This window comes from Bradysia coprophila, assembly GCF_014529535.1.
Source record: "Bradysia coprophila strain Holo2 chromosome IV unlocalized genomic scaffold, BU_Bcop_v1 contig_81, whole genome shotgun sequence".
NCBI lineage: Eukaryota > Metazoa > Arthropoda > Insecta > Diptera > Sciaridae > Bradysia > Bradysia coprophila.
This window is the reverse complement of record NW_023503375.1, coordinates 4300623-4318728: the sequence shown is the minus strand read 5'-3', so window position 1 is coordinate 4318728 and position 18106 is coordinate 4300623. Positions and strand designations below refer to the sequence as shown.

General features: G+C 41.6%; 2 protein-coding genes across 3 annotated transcripts in view; one reads left to right on the top strand and one right to left on the bottom strand.

The window, feature by feature from the left end:
• Positions 1-768: 768 nt before the first annotated feature.
• Positions 769-2737, top strand: LOC119072246 (peptidyl-prolyl cis-trans isomerase sig-7). The gene is made up of 2 exons (XM_037177426.1): positions 769-1067; positions 1133-2737. Exons 1-2 carry the CDS (start codon positions 912-914, stop codon positions 2690-2692), a joined length of 1716 nt encoding a protein of 571 aa, XP_037033321.1. The 5' UTR covers positions 769-911; the 3' UTR covers positions 2693-2737.
• A 1979-nt stretch (positions 2738-4716) lies between these two features.
• The window catches only part of LOC119072234 (transmembrane protein KIAA1109 homolog), a 29830-nt gene continuing 16440 nt past the window's right edge, over positions 4717-18106 (bottom strand). For both annotated transcript variants that reach the window (XM_037177407.1, XM_037177408.1), the window contains exons 29-46: positions 14526-14649; positions 14121-14315; positions 13733-14062; positions 12968-13672; positions 12772-12909; positions 12604-12711; positions 11970-12217; positions 11774-11910; positions 11110-11713; positions 10905-11039; positions 10712-10840; positions 9324-10155; positions 9139-9255; positions 6962-9072; positions 5860-6898; positions 5595-5798; positions 5406-5536; positions 4717-5348 (exon numbers count right to left, since the gene is read on the bottom strand). In XM_037177407.1, coding sequence (XP_037033302.1) covers positions 4896-5348; positions 5406-5536; positions 5595-5798; positions 5860-6898; positions 6962-9072; positions 9139-9255; positions 9324-10155; positions 10712-10840; positions 10905-11039; positions 11110-11713; positions 11774-11910; positions 11970-12217; positions 12604-12711; positions 12772-12909; positions 12968-13672; positions 13733-14062; positions 14121-14315; positions 14526-14649 — 7740 coding nt within the window. In that variant the 3' untranslated portion in view covers positions 4717-4895. The remainder of the gene's footprint in view (positions 5349-5405; positions 5537-5594; positions 5799-5859; positions 6899-6961; positions 9073-9138; positions 9256-9323; positions 10156-10711; positions 10841-10904; positions 11040-11109; positions 11714-11773; positions 11911-11969; positions 12218-12603; positions 12712-12771; positions 12910-12967; positions 13673-13732; positions 14063-14120; positions 14316-14525; positions 14650-18106) is intronic.

Below are 18106 nucleotides of genomic sequence, written 5' to 3'. Positions count from 1 at the left end.
TGGAAGTTAAGAGCGCTCACCCCTTGGCAATTTTCTAGCCTACATTTGTGCGCAAAAATATTCGTTTTTTAATGATTTCTCTGAATTAAAATCTTTTTTTAAAGAAAGTAAAATCATTAAAGCATGCAAAAATGTGTTACTTTTAAGGGAAAAATTGGATTGTGGTCAATAACTTAACCCACTTGGAGAAACCTTTGCAAAACACATAAATTTACACATTTGCAAAGGTTTCTCCAAGTGGGTTGAGTTCTCGACCACAAACCAATTTTTCCCTTAAAAGTAACACATTTTGGCATGCTTTAATGGTTTTACTTTTTCAAAAAAAGATTTTGGTTCAGAGAAATCATCAAAAAACGAATATTTTTGCGCACAAATGTAGGCTAGAAAATTGCCAAGAGGTGAGCGCTCTTAAGAAGTCGACCATATTACCAAAGTTCTGAAAGAACAGGTTAAGACACCTCTGAATTGATCACGAAGGCGGTGACACACAAATTGCGTCAACGGCTGTGAAGTTTATATGAAAAAGGTAACTTAACAAAAATTTAGAATTTTCCTAAAATACATTTTCTTCAAGTTGATTTCTCACACCATCCGTACTAAGTGTATTTATAAAATTTGGTGTCACTCGCCTCCGTGGTTGTCTTAACCTGTTCTTTCAGAACCTTGCATATTACCAGTTCGGGCCTGGCAATTTCCAGTGTCCGTTCCATTCTACCAAAAAGTAAAATGGTTTGATGATTGTCATAAAAGGGAACCGATGTTTGACATTTAAACAAATTAAATGACGTACGGGGGCCGACGCGCGGCCGCAAAACACACTGTCACTCGCATAATATTTTTAATGAGAAATGAAAGCCGTGTCCAATAAAAACAATTTTTGAGTATTCCGGAAACCGTTTTCGATATCATAAATGGCGGTAGTAATTGAAACCACAATTGGCGACATCACGGTTGATTTGTTTTTGGACGAACGACCCAAAGCCTGTTTGAATTTTCTAAAATTGTGCAAACTAAAGTACTACAACTTCAATCTCTTCCACACAATTGAAAATGGTTTCATTGCACAGGTAAACGTTTTATTGGGTTTGTTTGAAAAATTCCAAACTAACTGAGATTTTCTCCGAAATTCTAGACTGGAGATCCAACAGGAAGTGGTGTTGGTGGTGAATCAGTATGGGGCGTTTTGGAAGGACCGACAAAACGCTTTTTCAAAGCAGAATATCAGCCTAAAATTCGCCACTCCGAACCCGGCCTTCTGTCCATGGTCAGTTTGGGTGATAACTTGATTGCATCGCAGTTTTTCTTAACGCTGGGATCCGACCTAAGTTCACTGGATGGTCAGCATTGTGTGATCGGTCAAGTAACCGAAGGAATGGAAATATTACGATACCTGAACGACGCTATTTGCGACCATACCCACCGTCCATACCAAGACATCCGGATCACCCATACAGTTGTCCTTGATGATCCATTCGAGAATCCAAGAGGATTCAGAGCACCTAGTCGTTCACCATCACCGAGTGCCGAGCGCTTACAGGGTGGTCGCATCGGAGCCGATGAAGACATCGACGATACAGCGGGAAAAACTGAAGAAGAAGTCCACGAAATGCTTCAAGAAAGGGAAGCAAAAGCGCGTGCAACAATTTTGGAAATTGTAGGCGACTTACCGGATGCAGATGTGGCTCCGCCTGAGAATGTGCTGTTTGTGTGCAAATTAAATCCGGTCACTTCCGATGACGACTTGGAGATCATATTCAGTCGATTCGGCAAGGTGAAGGGCTGTGAAGTCATTCGAGACCGGACATCTGGGGACTCGTTACAGTATGCGTTCGTTGAATTTGAAGACAGCAAGGCCTGTGAGAATGCTTACTTCAAAATGGACAACGTTTTGATCGATGATCGACGTATACACGTGGACTTCTCGCAATCGGTGGCGAAGGTGCAGTGGAAGGGAAAGGGACGTGGATTGGTTTGGAAAGATGGCAACAAAACCAATCGATTAAATTTCAATGACTTGAAGGGCAAAAACAATTCTGATAATGGGCAGAGTTACCGTGAACGTCAACCGAATCGGAGAGGAGATTTCAAGGACTCAAGAGACCGACGATATGCAAGATCGCCGAATTCTAACAAAACAGAGACCAAACGAGGATATCAAAGAGAACCGTATCGACGTAACAATCTTCAACCATCTCGGAGCAAATCTGGGGACAGAACCCTGAACAGAAAGCGTTCCCGAAGCAGATCACGAGGTAAAAGTGATCGTAGAAGACGTTCAGTGAGTCGAAGTCGATCCAGAGATCGAAATGTAAATAAAAGACGGCCAGTAAATCCAAGCAGATCTAGAAGTAGGTCGCATGAAGATAGGAATAGTCGGTTCACATCACGCCATGATCGAAATGACCGTCATATCGATCGAAGACAATCACCAAATAATCAACGTCGTGATCGATTTAGATCACCCGACATTGCTCGTCATTCACGCAAATCGTCACGATCGCCCGTATCCAGAAGAAAGTCGCCTGCCAGAGAGCAACGTAAGAGTAAAAAATCAAAACGTTCCAAATCATCGGACAGTGATTCCCCGGTCAGTACCCGGAAAAAATCGAAAAAAAGTAAAAACAAACGAAAGAAGAAGAAATCGAAAAGGGCATCGACGACAGAAAGCAGTTCCAGCGATTCGTCGTCATGATCGGATGTTAAGCGTAACATTTTGAATAAACGTTCACCTAATGAGTTTACCGTGTTTCATTAATCGATTAATCCACTGCCAACTTGAAATTGATTAGAATTCTGACCCGTACGAAGTATGTAGATTTGTTCAGCTTCAGGGTTTCTATACTTTGGAATTTGGGACCATGGAAAGAAAAAGATGAGAGGATTCTGAAACGATTGGGAAAAAACCGACCGCAGTGCCATTCCACAATTCCATTTCTAAGTATTCTATATAAGGTAGATTTTTCTTTGTTTCATGTTGTCTGCCATGAAAAGTTGCGGAACAAAATTTTTTAAAGGAAAATGGAAAATTGTTTTTCCAACCGGAACTTTCATTTCCGTGAAAATGTCAAAGTCAAATCTCTCAGAGAATACAATATCCTTTTGGAAAATTTCTTCTGTTCTGGAAAGTATGGCTCATTACCGATATTTCATGGAAGAACGTTTTTTGGAGGAATGAAAAGGTTCCCGGAAATGGTCCGGAAAATGCATCTTTAAAAACTTCAAAGCCATTTTCGCTTGCCATTTTCAATCCTAAATTTCATAAAAGTGTTTTCGAAAGCTAAATTCAAGTATTTCTGATTTCAGCCGGCCCGCCATAACATAATCCATGTTTAGGAGCCTGAGATATGGCCTGCAAAAGTCATGGATGTAATAATAAGAATTTTAATTTTTTTCTTGATCAACAAAAGACACGTAGCTATAATTTGGGATACTAGTTCCAGTGTTTCTTGCACAGAAATTTCGTCCCTACTTTTCCTCTCCTTGAATCTGTTCAATGATTATAGAAAGTTCCATTTTTGGCTAATGATGCGGAGTTATAAACAAAACAATGTCGAATCCTGACGTTCCTATTACTTCTTTGTTCTAGACACAAGACAGTTTTTGCCATTTTTTTGGCTAACATTTGGACTCTCAACAGTTTGAACTTAGTTACCAGAGGTCAGTCCGCTTTCTCCCCTATCCTACAGCTATACTTACTTTACTTTACCGGCGCTACAGCCACTTGTCGGCCTTGGCCTGGTCGTGAATCCGGTTCCAGCGTGCCCGGTCATTCGCTGCACTTTGCCAACCTCTTATTCCCAGCGCCCGAAGATCTGATTCGACGCCATCGCATTTTAGGGCGTCCAACTCCTCTTCGCCCTTCTGGTTCATTTCGGAATAACATATCCTACAGCTATATAAATTCAGACTATTTTACTAGTTCGTTTCTGAATCCTGTCGATTGTTAATTAACAGAAGGTCAGATCCCAGAAGGGAACCAGAGAAAACAGCTGAATTCCATGCATATGTAGCTTTCGAATGACACCTTTTTTATGAAAAATGGATTGGAAATTGCCAGGGAGAATGGCTTCAAAGTTGATGAATTTTCCAGGCTACTTTTTGGGGGAACTGTAATACCAACTTCATTGCGATTCCTCCAAAACAAGTTCTTCCATGAACGAATGAGCAATACTTTCCAGAACAGACGAAATGTTTCAAAAATATTTTGTATTTTTGGAGATATTCGACTTTGAAGGTTTTCATATGAACGATTTTTCCGACTGGAAAAGCAACTTTCCATTATCCGGGAAATTTGTTGCAAAACTTTTCATGTCAAACAAAGAAACAAAGAAAAACCTTAGTCTGTCACAGACGGCAAGCATATTAACAGTTTTACTATCTGATCTATTACTTCATATGTTCGAAGTTTTTCAGAGATCGTTTTCAGAAATCTTTTACTTCATTTGTTTTGAACATGATTTTTGCTATATAAGACCTCATTAGCATAGCTTTTCGTTTATTACTGTCGTTGTCGATAATAGATGAAAATGAGCCTTTTCTCGACCTTTACTAACATGGGTTACTGAGATGAATTATCACCGGAGATCTATTTATGCTGTAGATGTGACATGGGGCTCTGATGAACGGAGAAAGATCAAAGTTTGTTTTAGCAAAAAAGAAAATTCCGTATTGGATATTGGAGTGTTGCGGTCCCATCAATTTGACTGAAAACTTCGGTTAAAACTCAAATAAATAATTTTGTTTATTGGAATCATAGTGACAAAACGTTGACAAAACTATTCTCACCGACAACGTTTCCATTCGCAAAACATAAGATACAAGCAAACATACAAAATACGCTCTGCGCACAGCCCTCCCTGTATTCTCTACATTGTGACTAGCGTCCGGTCTCCAGTTTATTTCTCATTAGCCACCGAACTTCGATCGTCTTTAACTAATGACAACAACTGAATGATCAAAAGAGCTTCCAATTTATCCATTCCATCCAGAAAGCCACGTTGCAGCCACTTCGGTATCGTTGTTCGCGCGTGACTGAAGCCGAGTTTGTTCAATATGTAATCGATGCCGTACGGTTCAATTGATTTTCCAGCCCATGACAGTAGTCGCACGGTCGGTTCCAAGTGCCACGTCGTGCAATCGAACCGACGCCAATCTTTCTCCCGCAGAAACGCATCAATATCCATTTTGTCCAGCTTGTCGGTCATTGTCTTCGAATTCATTTTTGATTGCAGATTTTCGGTGCTCGAATTGACATTCTTATGGAATGCCGGGTCGGCGGTGGATGGTTTATCGTTCGGATTCATACCGGATGGGTTTGGTGATGCTGATCGGACATTCTGGGTTCCAAGCTGAAATGAAAGATTTTTGGTTTTTGTTCAAATAATAATCTGACAATCCACACGCACCACACGATCCTTTTCCTTGATGTAGGACGAAATCAAATCGTGAAGGAAGAAAAACGCATCCGCATCGACAGTGACAAATATGTGATCTTCGAATTCGGTGATGAAGCTGCACTTGACCACCGGCTTCTCTTCTGCAAGTAAAAAACGGTTAATTTAGCGAACCCTTTAGTAAGTCAAATGACCACAAACCTGTTGACTCCGGTGTATTAGGTCCTTGAATGTGTTCGGTTTTAAAATGAAGCCGTAAGCTAGGCAACGCAAAGACGACCTCTCGGTTGTGGTTGTGGTCTTGCAGCTTTATGTTATTCGGTCCAGACGACAGTTGTGCCCTGACCCGTTCAATGGAATTGGTGTTCGGTTCCTTACGCTCCAGAACCGGAAACCGATCAACGCCTAAAGCAGAAAATGGTTACTCCGCAGTTCCGATTTCATTCTGTTACAAAAGATCACAAACCGTCAATCTCACTGTTGGCGAACGCATAGTGGAACCATTCATGCAGCGTCTTGAACTGCGGCGGGAAGATGATCGTGCGTGTCATTCGACAAACTGTTGCCATAGAGTGATTCTGTTGTGTTGTTGCGGTTGTATTCATACCTAGGCCGAACGTTAGTGTCTGTACTACATGCACTTCCTGTGACGTATTCACGAGCTGAGCTTCGGTGGCAAAATTGATGCATGGATCACGTAGACTGAATAGAGCCCATGATTTTGCTTTGAAGTTAACTCCATGGAAGCAGGCCAGTGATATGTTCAGTCCATGCAACTCCATTGTCCCACCCAGCACGGTGCCAGATTTCGGTAACGGTGTAGATATCGTGGACAGAATCAAGCCCATTGCTTGATTTAACGGTTTCTGCCAGTGACGATGGTGTTTAGCGTCTTGCAGACAGCTGTCTCTCGCCGACGATTGATAATCTGGACCGTTAACAGAACTGAGTTTCTTCAGCTTTTTCGACATACTGTTCGAACGGCGGTTATTCTGTCCCAGTCGTGGCTCCAAACTGGAGAACACTCTTTTGGACGACTTGAATTGCTGCGAGAAAAATTCTTCCAGTTTGTAGAACATCTTCAGAAGGTCTGCGGTCGTTGACTTGGAAATCATAATTTGCAGTTGATCCCAACTCAAATCGCCGTGAATCAAAATGATCGTACCACCAGCCCTGTTCGGTGCATCTTTCGAACACTTCCATTCGTCGCGCAATGTGGCATTGAGCGCACTGATTCGGGTCATCAACACACTGGTTCCCATGTAGTCTAACCGGAGCTCAAGCGCCAACAATTTAATGCCAACTGTGTGATGTGGCTCAACGCCCGGCTCTTCTCTGATGTGAACGAATGTGTCGATTTTGTTCAATTCGAATGTACCGCCAACAATTCCACCTTTTGCATCCAATGCTGATCCGCCCAAGCCGACACCGATTCGCATATTCTTGTGACCAGTGCTGCCGATACTCAAGCGTCCATCGCTTCGAAAAGCCTTTGTCAACCAGATCTGAAATCCGAAAAAAATATTTGAAAAATTTTAAGGAATTCGTTTCAACGTCTGCGTACGTACCACATTTCCCATGACGTTGCCCATGTTCATCTGCACATTCAATTTGGTGAAATTGAACGCAAACAGAACCAATGTTTCCCAGGCAATTTTCTGATTCAAATCGGAAGGCGAAGCGTTCGAATCGAAGCTAGATGAATTGGTTGTGTCTTTCAGTTTTGCATGGCTGGGCACATCATTCTCAAAGCTCAGTCGTAATTTTTCACGGTTTCCGCTCAGCAAAGACGTTTTCTTTGCATCTTTCTCATTGGATTTGTCTGCAGCAGAACTTTTTGATCCATCAATGTCGCCACTACTAGGCTGTGGAACACTTAAATCTCCCAAAAACAGACGTCTGACAATACGCCGACGGTACCATGCCTTCGGAAAGGCTAAGATTTCAGTCAAACGTCGCATATCATATTTGAATGAGGCACTTCCAATGTCAACGATTGTTGAGAATCGAATGACAGCCCGAGATTGTTCGCCAGGTTTCTTGAAGCTACCATGGTGTTCGAAGTTCATCTTGCGCGACCGAGTCAAATGAAACTTAACAAACTCAACGTTTATGCTGAGCGAATCCTTTCTTTCGCTGTCTGCCAACGGGGAGAATTGAGCTTCTTTGAATCCGGTCTTCTTTCCACCGTAAGGATGGAAAATGTATACGTTGAAATCGGCCAAACAACCTGTGACACTCAGTCCGCCCGATGCCGTTTTATCCGAATCAACAAATCGGTCGTCGTCTTGCCGCTTCGAACTGAAAACTATGTCCAGCGATGGTAATTGAAGCATACATTCTACACGGGAAACTGGTAAGCAACTGAAACGGAAGGTCGACGGTTGCATGTGGAAATAGACGATAACATCGACTGGAAACGAAGCGTATTGAACGTAGTTTTCCTGCAGCAAGTCAATGTTGACGGGATTGGTGGAAATTTCGGATTTGAATGGAATCGGTTCGAGTGTTTGCTCGAGGAACTCCAATATGTGTGGCGAAATGATTGTCTCTTCCGGAACACTTTGCAATGTCACTGCAGCGAAAAGTGATGCTCTCTTCGAACCCAAACGTTTGACAGCATTGGTGCCGGTAAATGATTCGCATGTACTCAACCTAGGAGATGAGTCGTCCGAGATTGTTCTCGAATCATAATGAAGCTTGACGTCCAGACCAGGGATGTGAAAAATGGTTAAATCGACCAGGACAGCATTCATGGCATTGTATCGAAGACGAGTTCTGTCTTTGTTTCGACGTGACGGTATCGGTGATCCAAAATCGGTTCCAATGCTTCGTTCTCGTTTGTGTTGTTTCACTCCAGTCGTTACATTGAGCTTTTCGTCGTTGAGATCCTTTGTGTGTAGAACGCATTTTCCGGAATTAACGAGCACCTTAATGTCCAATTCAAAGTCTATGTTCGGCTCTTGCTTCTGCGGATGATTGGGACTCTTTTTCCGAAGTTCAACCTGTTCACCATCAACTTCAAGAATTTGAAGATCGGAATACTCAGCCTCCTCTCTCCAATCGCTAATTGGAAAGCCTCCACCGCCCGTTTCGGAATCAGCGCTCGGTAAAGACGACTGTCGCATCGTATCGGAAAATGCAACGCGTTGTGTTTGATTACCGCGAATTTTCAACGAAGCACTTCGCGACGGGCCAGATTTGGGCGAACTATGAGCACTTCCCAGTTCACTTTCAGTAGCGAAAATCGTGTCCAACGTTCCAATTTCAGCATCAACATCATCACGATCGGGTGATTGAACAACGAACGATTGCGAGCGATGAGTCGATTTTAACATTGATCGCCGCATCGGCCGTTTCCATTTCTGAATCATATCTCGCCGGAAGTAACGATAACACAGTGCTTGTAGTTCTTGTAGGCGTCTCTCTTCCGTACCGACAGTGGCCCGTGAAGCACCCAATGTCCTTAGATCGTTTATAATTTTCAGCTGCTCGTTCATTTCTGTTTCCATCATCAGTGAGCGCTTCTTCGAGTCCAATGTCGGATCGAATAGGAATGCGGGTAGATTTTCCAGAGTCTTTCGCTTTTTCTGTACGGTTTCTTTCAGTGATTCATCCACCTGATCACCCTCATCACTGTCCGGACTCTCGATCACAGTTGTTTCATCTTCTTCGAAACCTAAACGGAGGTAGAGAGGACAGTTAATATAAAGAGCTGACCTTGCTTGCAAATATAATTAATTACCGGAAAGAGTAGTCAGTGTATGTCCAAGAGCTGATAGATACTTGCCAACATTAACGTCCAAGTGAATATCAACGCCTTCCATCTGCCATTTAACATTTAGAATCCATTTGGCGTTTTCTGAAATTGTCACGAAATTTATGAGAACTGCCCGTCGACGATCGAAAAGAGTTTGCGCTGTGACTTACCGAGATGTTTAGCCGCAATAGTTCTTGAGCAAACTTCATACGTTCCCTCTGATACGATGCAAAGATTGATGCTTGCATCATTCGAGCTCGGTTTCCAATCATCCAACGTTGTCTCGAAATCATCGGCGAATCTCAGACAAAGTCCGAAAAACTTTCCGGTCGATACCAGCGAACCAGAATTGCAGGCGGAAATTATGGTATTTTCCAGTGTAATGACAACAGCGCCTCTAGGTTCGAAATCTTGATACGAACGTGACGGCCATGACGACAATGGCAATGGATTAAGTGGCAGACAGATTCCCATATCTTCCACGGTCAGTTGTAAAAACAGTGTTGACAAATTGTTGGCGCCCAGGTGTTGACTAAACTGTCCGAATGGCATTTTCTGGAAGACTTGTTGTGTCGCCGTAAGGACTTCCTTGTTCAAATTGGCTCTCTTCTCGGCCCAATACTCGTACGCGTTTTTATAGTTCAACCACACGAGTATCGCTTTATCAACGGCAACCGGCTGTATGTAAATCAGTGGCCGTTTCAGCGTTATCAGCACCAGTTCCTTGTCATCGTTCAACATTTCGTCTTGGAATGCATTCCGCAATCCAATGGTTGTGTTAAAGAACGCATATTGCTGGAACTCCGGTTCGGCTTCATCGAACATAACATTTTTGATGATCTGACCCAACGACAGATTGAAATCAATTTGTGCTTTGCCGAACAACTTTGTGTTGGCACCTTCAGCTATATTCTTTACGCGATTCGACAGATGCAATTCCAGCTGGCCGGTCTCGAAACGAACGGCCGATGAACAGGGCGTTGTTGCTGTTAGTTGGATGCGCTGTGGATAGAGAACGGAGAAAAAAACTTTTAATTCAAAATGAACGTAGGAGATGATAATCGTTTAAGGATCCGATCAGGCTCAGGTTGACCTGTTTAGTTTCGGATATTCACAGTTCAGGTTTGACCTGAACCCGAAGTCTTTCAACGTGAGACTGAACTCTTAATTTCAGACCTGACCCAAATATGACCTAGACCTGAACTTTCATTTTCTTCTGGTTGATCTGACCTCAATCTGTTAATTTCAGGACAAGTCAGGTCAGGTCAGGTTTGGGTTCACACAAAATCTTCATGTTAACTGAACTTGACTTGAACTCTTCAGGTTACAAAATCCAGGTTCAGGTATCGATCAGGTGACCCGAATCATGTAGTTTCATTTCAGATCGAGGTCATGTCGAGGTGGCGGGACATTTCTACACGGTCAATATCGTCAGGAACGGTCAAAAGACGATATTATCACTCTAAATACGATACTACCGTTCCTGTCGATATTGACAGTGTATAAATGTCGCCTCTCCGACCTGACATGTCCCGAAACTCATTTGTTTGAAATTTACCTTGACACGAATGTTCAGTGAAAATAGAATCCTTTTGATTGATGAGCCTCCATTCTCGTCATTGTCGTCTAGCCAAATTGGAACCGGTTTTTCACCGCCGTAAACTTTTTGCACGACTTCATTCACCTCCTGAAAATCGAAAATTAAGCTGACACCCTCACTTAACACATACACAATTGCACTGTCAACGTACCCGCATGAAGACCTTCTGCACAAACACTAAATGATTCAACAAATCCGTCGTCAAACACCGTTCAAAGTCACCGATCTCAGCCGAAGCAGCCACATAGCCGCCTTGTCGTAAAACTACACCGTCGATTGGAATGTCCTGAACGGAATGAAGACAACGTTAAAACAATGTTATACGTACACGAAACCATCAACAAGTCGTAACTCACCTGTGGTGCATTTTCTGGAATGTATTCGGCACTGACGTGAATCTCTGGCAAAGCGATACACGCTTCCGATGGTAAATTATTCGCTTCACTTCCGTGCACTTTTGTAGTGAAACTCAATAAATGATTCGGCAAATCGATGGTGAATTTCGCTTTGTTTCCGCTCACGCCAGCGGAACTCACATGATCCATTTTGTATTGGGCTTGCAGTGATGGCAACAATGCTGCAGTGACCGATAGACTTTGTAACAGAATGTTAAATTGTATGACAAGCGGTTGTAATAGGAATGGATGGCTGGCTGCTGATTTGGATGGATATGGCGGTACTTTTTGTGAATGCGATGCGGTATGTTTCACATTGAGTGGAGAGTCGGGCTCTTCCGTTTGACGCGACAGGCGAGCCGATGATCGTGTGCGAAGCTCCTGTAGAGTTGAAGACAACTGCTTTGAACTGCGAGTCATCATTCCGTGAAGTGCCACCGGGTGTTGAGGAATATCAACCATGACTGGACCGATCGATAAAAGGCCACTGTTTTTGTCTTTTCCGCGTCGAGAGGCACTGGAGTACAATGTCTGGCTCTTTCCGACGGTTACTTTGACAACAGTTCTACGGACAAGACAAAATAATTTGCTTTCGATTCGGTCAGACCTTATCCCAGAAACTTACTGTTGACTTGGAGCCACTCCTTCCAGTAGTACGATCATAGCCCGACCAACTTGGCCAGTATGAGAGGCTTCCAGCGCTGCTTTGGACTTTTTTCTCCACGTTGCACTGCTATGCAAAGATCCGATTTCCGCTTCCAACTAAAAATGTTAATTTCGAATGATTCAGAGCACGAAATTGTATTTCAGCCAATTCTCACCTTCAGTCCACTTAGTGTAGCTAACAACCGGGTCTTCTGGATTTTAGCCACACCGAACACAACCAGTCTACTCCTCTCTGGAGCTATCACATCAGCGGGTGGAATCGGTGTAGATTCGTCGTCCTCTTCGCGATTTCTTGGTATTTTACCATCATTTTGGCCAATTAATTGCTTCTTTACGTTTTTCTCGACAGCTTCCGGTGAAGCAGATATTCGTTGAGACACCGTTTTTGTTTCAGGCATCGTAGCTGCATATGTTACAACGATAGAAATAGAATAATTGAAGTAATAGAGCACTACTCTCATGCTAGTGCTAGTGCTAATGCTATGCTACAACCGTACTTTCAATACACACGAGAGATGAATCTCTTTAAGTAAATGAGTCATTTTCAGAGAGGCTAGACCGTTATGGAGTGGTGACATTTCTACAAGGTTAATATCGTCAACAGAATGATGTTATCGTCCACAGAACGATATTATCGTCCATAGAACGATATTAGACCGTGTAGAAATGTCTCGCCACCACTGTGATTTGTCTTTAGGTTATTGGTCTGTCAGAGGACCATGAGGACCTTTTCTTAACGCATGACGTGTCACATTCATCCGAATTGAATCAAAACAATTCTACACTCACCATACAAATCGAGCAAGTGGTACATGGTTTTCCAACAAGAGGCTGGTGCATTTCTGACCACTACTGTCGTTGTGATATTCGACAGTGACGTTCGGTGACCGCCGTAATCTGAATTTATTTTAAACGACATTGGTCCGAATTTTTAAACAAATCAAATTCCACACTCACCATACAGACTCGAAACGCCGGTGATGGAATTTTTATGATCCGACGAGCTTTTCTGTAATTGAATTGGATGTTCAAATGTGGACGAGGATGGACTCTTCTTGATGGGTGTCGATACAGTTTCCGTTAAATTGGTGTAGCCTAACAATCAAAAGTCATTTCGAGCTTCAAAACTGGAAAGCAATTTAGTTGTTCTTACCCAATTTGCCTTTAACTGATTTGCTTGTTGATTTCAATTTTTGAGCAAAACTTTGAGGCCGATTGCGTGCGCTCGGCGACGGCGTTAATGGAATGAGTGGTCCGAGTGTGGGCATTCTTGTCCGACTCACCGAATGACCAATTTGATAAGATTCATTGAATTTATCGTACTGCTCGTCGAGATTAGCTGCATCGGGTATGGATCCGATTAGAGTCGGATCGTTCACTTCTGACGCAAGGCTGGACTCATCTTTCAGCGGCACAATGCGTTTGTTGTTGCCGGGCTGTTCGCGTAATTCATTCTGGGCTTCCTTTACATTCTGGTACATATTGGTTATCTGATGCAACAAGCGAAGCAGCGGCATATTGACCTGTTGCGATATGTATCTAATATTCAAACTAAAATTAACGACTGTGCTGATGTGCTTCTTCAACTGTCCCCGGGATAGATAGGGGACATTGGGTTTTGCATCCTCCGGAAAGCCATCAGTCATTTTCATAACTTCTAATTCAACACCAACTCGTTCGCACAAAAATGCCGGTGTCTCTTCGGGCATTGTTAACGAAAATTTTCCATTGCCCTTCCGACCGGTTCGAGTTTTCAATTTCTTTTCACAGCCTTCACTAACCACTATATCAATTCGCATCACATCAAATGATCCGACTAAAGATAAATTCGTTCCTAAACTATCCAACGATGATACGTCTGCAAAACGAAATCAAAATTAAAAATTTTTGTTTGAAAGTAACCAGCTGACATCCTCACCTGAATTCGATATATTATTGGGCATGACACCGAGACAAGTTAGAATTGGCTCGAATATCAAGTGAGCATCCAATAGGCGAACAGATTCCTGCATGATGCCATTGACGGTGGGACGTGGCGGTGAGATGGGACGCTTCATTTCGCCATGGGCATGACTTTCGTGCTTCGATTCTTTTTGTGTTTGACTATGAGCTTTGGCCATCCACGAGTACAGATCTTCCTTGTATTCCTGATTGCCGCCAGAGTTTGGAGGTGGCGACCAGTTTTTGTTCAATGAATTCGTTGAGCTGTAGTAGGATGGTATCGATCCATCTTGCAGTGCACCATATTCTGTGCGTACGCTTAATGTTAGAAAAATGAGTCGGTTATGTAAATTCGTTGTTCCTACCGATTCCTAGGTTTTGTTTTTCAACCAATCCGGAAATTATTGGAAACATTTGAATGCTTGATCGGGACGAATGGGCTGGCGGTGCCCTCGGTTTCTTTCTTGACCGAATCGAGCTCAGCATTGGTGATGTGTTGTTCGAATAACTCAATTTCGAGTCCATCAAATGGTCGACGGGATTCTCGGGCAACTTTATTACTATACACGGTAAGGGACAGAAATCAGAAAATTTGTTTAAATTACGTGCAGCCATTACAAAATGAGAAATTTCTAATTTAAACGCGACTCATCGTCGACCGTTAGCATGCAGTGTTAGTAATTTACACGTGTACGTACACAGATTTCTCTTAGTCAAAATTGAATCATGCGAACAATTTTCTGTTTTTATTGTGAATAGTTAGCAATTACCGTCATACGCAGGTGCCCCATTTCCTAACAACATTGTACGCTCACTTTGTTCACAATCGTTTATCAACGGATGATTTTCAACTGCAGTGACATTAAATGTATCCGGATCAGCATCATCATCGTCCTAAAAATATGTGCGAAATAGCAAAAATAAGCACCCCAAATAAGTAATTAGAAATTTTGTTTTCATAATTCGGAACCGCGTGTGCAAATAATGTGCATCCCTGGTATCCAGGATTGTTTTTGACAAAAAAAAAACCAGATACCAGGAAATCTCCCGGCCCACCGGAAAGAAATAATGAAAAGGAGAAAAGAAGCGGGACAGAAATCGGGCAATGACCGGAAATCGGTCAATTACCAAGAAACGGAGAATTTGTCCTTCCAATCTAGAGTTCTCGATCTGATGATTTAAAAAAAAACTAGAAAATCGTTAAAATAGCGAAATGAGTGAGGAAACGAACAGGAATCAGGAATTAAAATGATTAAAAGACAACAGGTGAGTATACAACGGGAAGCGATTCGAAATCTTTTGTAGGAAAATACAAAAAAACCATGTCATTGACTTATAATAGTGATCAAACGAAAATTCACGCTCGCTTCCGCTCCCGTTTTTCAGGCTTTAAAAAATCGTTCATCGATTTTCTTATTTTCTTTACTCGGATCATTTCAAAGGAACAGAATCCAAACGTCTGTATATTCACTAATCAATTTTGTTTCACTCGCTCCGCTCGCGTTTTTTTTATAAGTACATTTTCATTCATCCGATCATCGGATTCCGATGATATGAAAAAAAATCAAGCTTCTCAGCATTATCGATTAATTATGAAGAAATGATGCCATATGCTCAGGAACCTTAAAGAATATTTTTACCGAGAAATCCCAACATGCTTAATCATATTTTGGTACCGGAAAGAAAATAATTAGTTGCACTTGCGATCGGAACTGTGAATTGTGTTGGTATAACATTGATGGTATAATATAAATGATGCAGGGCCTCCCTTTTACATGAAAACAATTTCTGGTATGTTTAAGATTTTCATGACTGTAGGCCCTGCAGTGACGGATTAATGGAAGTGCAGAGATACACTATTGTTAGTTAAGCAGTGCGATTCTTCGACACGTTTACAGTACGTAATATGATAGGTAATAACATGTCGAATTCGAATCCCTCCTGAGAAAGGGGAAACAAATCAAGAAAACATAAATATCTGTCTGTTTGTGAACACTGAAATTCAGCGGAAAATCTCAGTTGGCCTGTAGAGGTGCCACAATGTTTTTTTCAGTACTTCATTCTTTGCGCTCTATTTTCTTGTGAAAAAACTTAAATCTGGTAAAATATCCACGAAAGGTCATCGCTATGAAGTTGGTTCACTAAAAAAAACTAGAGCGCTGACATTAGTGAATTTATGATGAAATATACAAGAAATGAAATAGAATTGTACGAAAATCTATTACATTTGAGGGTTAGTTTCTTAGCAGCATTTCCTCGTAAATCTTTCATTTTCCTGTTTAGTAATAGGGCAATGATGGTTCGAAACCAAAGCTTAAACGTAATAGATTTGTGTATAATGCAAAGAATGCAGTACTGAAAAAAATGTGGTGCCTCTACAGGTCAACCGATGTTTGCTATGTCAAAGTAGAGTCTGAATTCGATGGACATATTTGGGCCCCACAATTGCTTCAGGGTTTTTCGAAGATATTTCTATATCTGGACATTTAAATGGTACACTTGTAAGTGAAATATAGGATGAAATTGACATCAGATCGGATCGTTAGTTCCCTTGGAGTGATCTCACATCGGGCTACTCGGCCATACAGTGAAGGTGGTGATTTATCTCATATAAACTTTGACCTATTTTCATGATTTTTTGTTTGAAATATAAAGACCGCAAAGCGGTGGTATTGTTTTAAGTTTCCTAACAAAATTCACCACCGGCCGTCATCTTGGATTTTATTAAAAAGCGTAAATTTGACTTCGTATGAACATTGTTGTCAACATTCTTGTAAGCAATTTTGGTGGGATGTAATATAGAAATTTAATAATTTAAAGGTGCAGTATTGCAGGGTAGTTTCGAAATACTTTAATGGATAACTACATTGCATAACCATCCGTGCAGTTCTCTTCTCAATGAAAAATTCTTATGTTTACCATGGAGTTAGCATCGTTCAAAACATACATTGCCTGCAATGGCCTAGCCACAAGTCTTTTTTGGAAAAAATGGGACAAAAAAATGTGTGCAGGTGAAATTCATTGTCACCAGTGCCTGCGTTCATTTTCTTTTTTTTTTTGCGGAGAAAGTCCGACAAAGTGAGGGTGACCAGCAAACGCAACAATGTAACAATGGCAAATTAGACCAAATGCAAACAGTAAAATAGAAGACCGTAGGTCAGTTGTTACCATCAACGACGACAAAAAATGAGCGATGAGGTCTGGCAGGTGTTCTAATAGAAACATGAGTGTGGAAACTAATTAATTAAGCAACGGCTTTGGTATCAATCTATCGAAAGTAGTAAAACATGTCCCTTTTGTAAAACGTGGTCGCTAAAGTGAATGTTAATATTTAATTGAATCTAATTGGAAATCGAAATTGCAATCTTTTACAATCGGACGAAATTCCCATTAGTCTGTGCTGCTATACCATCTCGCTCGCTAAAGAGTTGTTGTATATTTTGACTCAGTTGGCACAGTTTCCGAACTAAATTTTGTTTTGGCCTCATGAACCGGTGATAACCGAAAAAGCTCCGATTTTTCTGTAAACCTTTAAACTCCAATATCTCCGTCAAATATTTTTAGATCTCAACGGATTCTGAAAGATTGATTTAATACCTCATCGAACAACGTTTTTTGTTGAAGGACCAGATTCCCGGCAAAGTGTCCTGAAAAAACCCCTAACTTTGAGACTCATTTCCCTGGCCGTTTCCCAACCAATTTTGATGAGGGGGGGCTGTTTGGAAAGGTGATCTCATCAACGATAGCTGGTCGAGTTGTGACATGTCAGAGGGTCAGCAGCCTCACCTCTAGGTAGCATCTGTACTTTCGTCATATTATTTTTTGTTCATCGAAAAATGTGAGAAATAATCAGCTTTTCGAACGATTCCAACCATTTTCACTCAAAGAATCGCCTTTGAAAAACTACAACTGTATGACTATCCCTCAGTGTTCCCACATGCATCTCAAAGCTAGAACTCAAGGGTAACAAGCATTTCCATCAGTTTGTTTTAGTTTCATCTGGATTTGAGGAAATATTAAGATGTCTAGAGAGGTCAGTTTCTAGAGTTCCATCACTCCAAAAGGTCCAAACGTTTTACAGAAAAACCGGTTGATATCCAATAGTCAAACTGCATTGAAACTCCCCAGCGAGCGAGACGACTTTTTTTTACATAGCAGCCCGGACTACACTTTAGATCCAACATTATATACCACCCAGTTGTTGCGTAAAGACAAATGAAGAGTCAATGTGTGATGGTCATAGTACATTCATCGATTATTTTGAAATTCCCCAACATAATGCGCCGCCAAAGCACACACAGTGTAATTTACGAGAGTTTGGTTATTTTACACTTTAACTTACCAAAAATTG

Bases quoted from the DNA above. Each gene is read 5' to 3' on its own strand.
- LOC119072246 (XM_037177426.1), top strand. From the start codon at position 912: ATGGCGGTAGTAATTGAAACCACAATTGGCGACATCACGGTTGATTTG. The intron at 1,068-1,132 runs GTAAACGTTTTA...CCGAAATTCTAG, and splicing joins AAAATGGTTTCATTGCACAG to ACTGGAGATCCAACAGGAAG.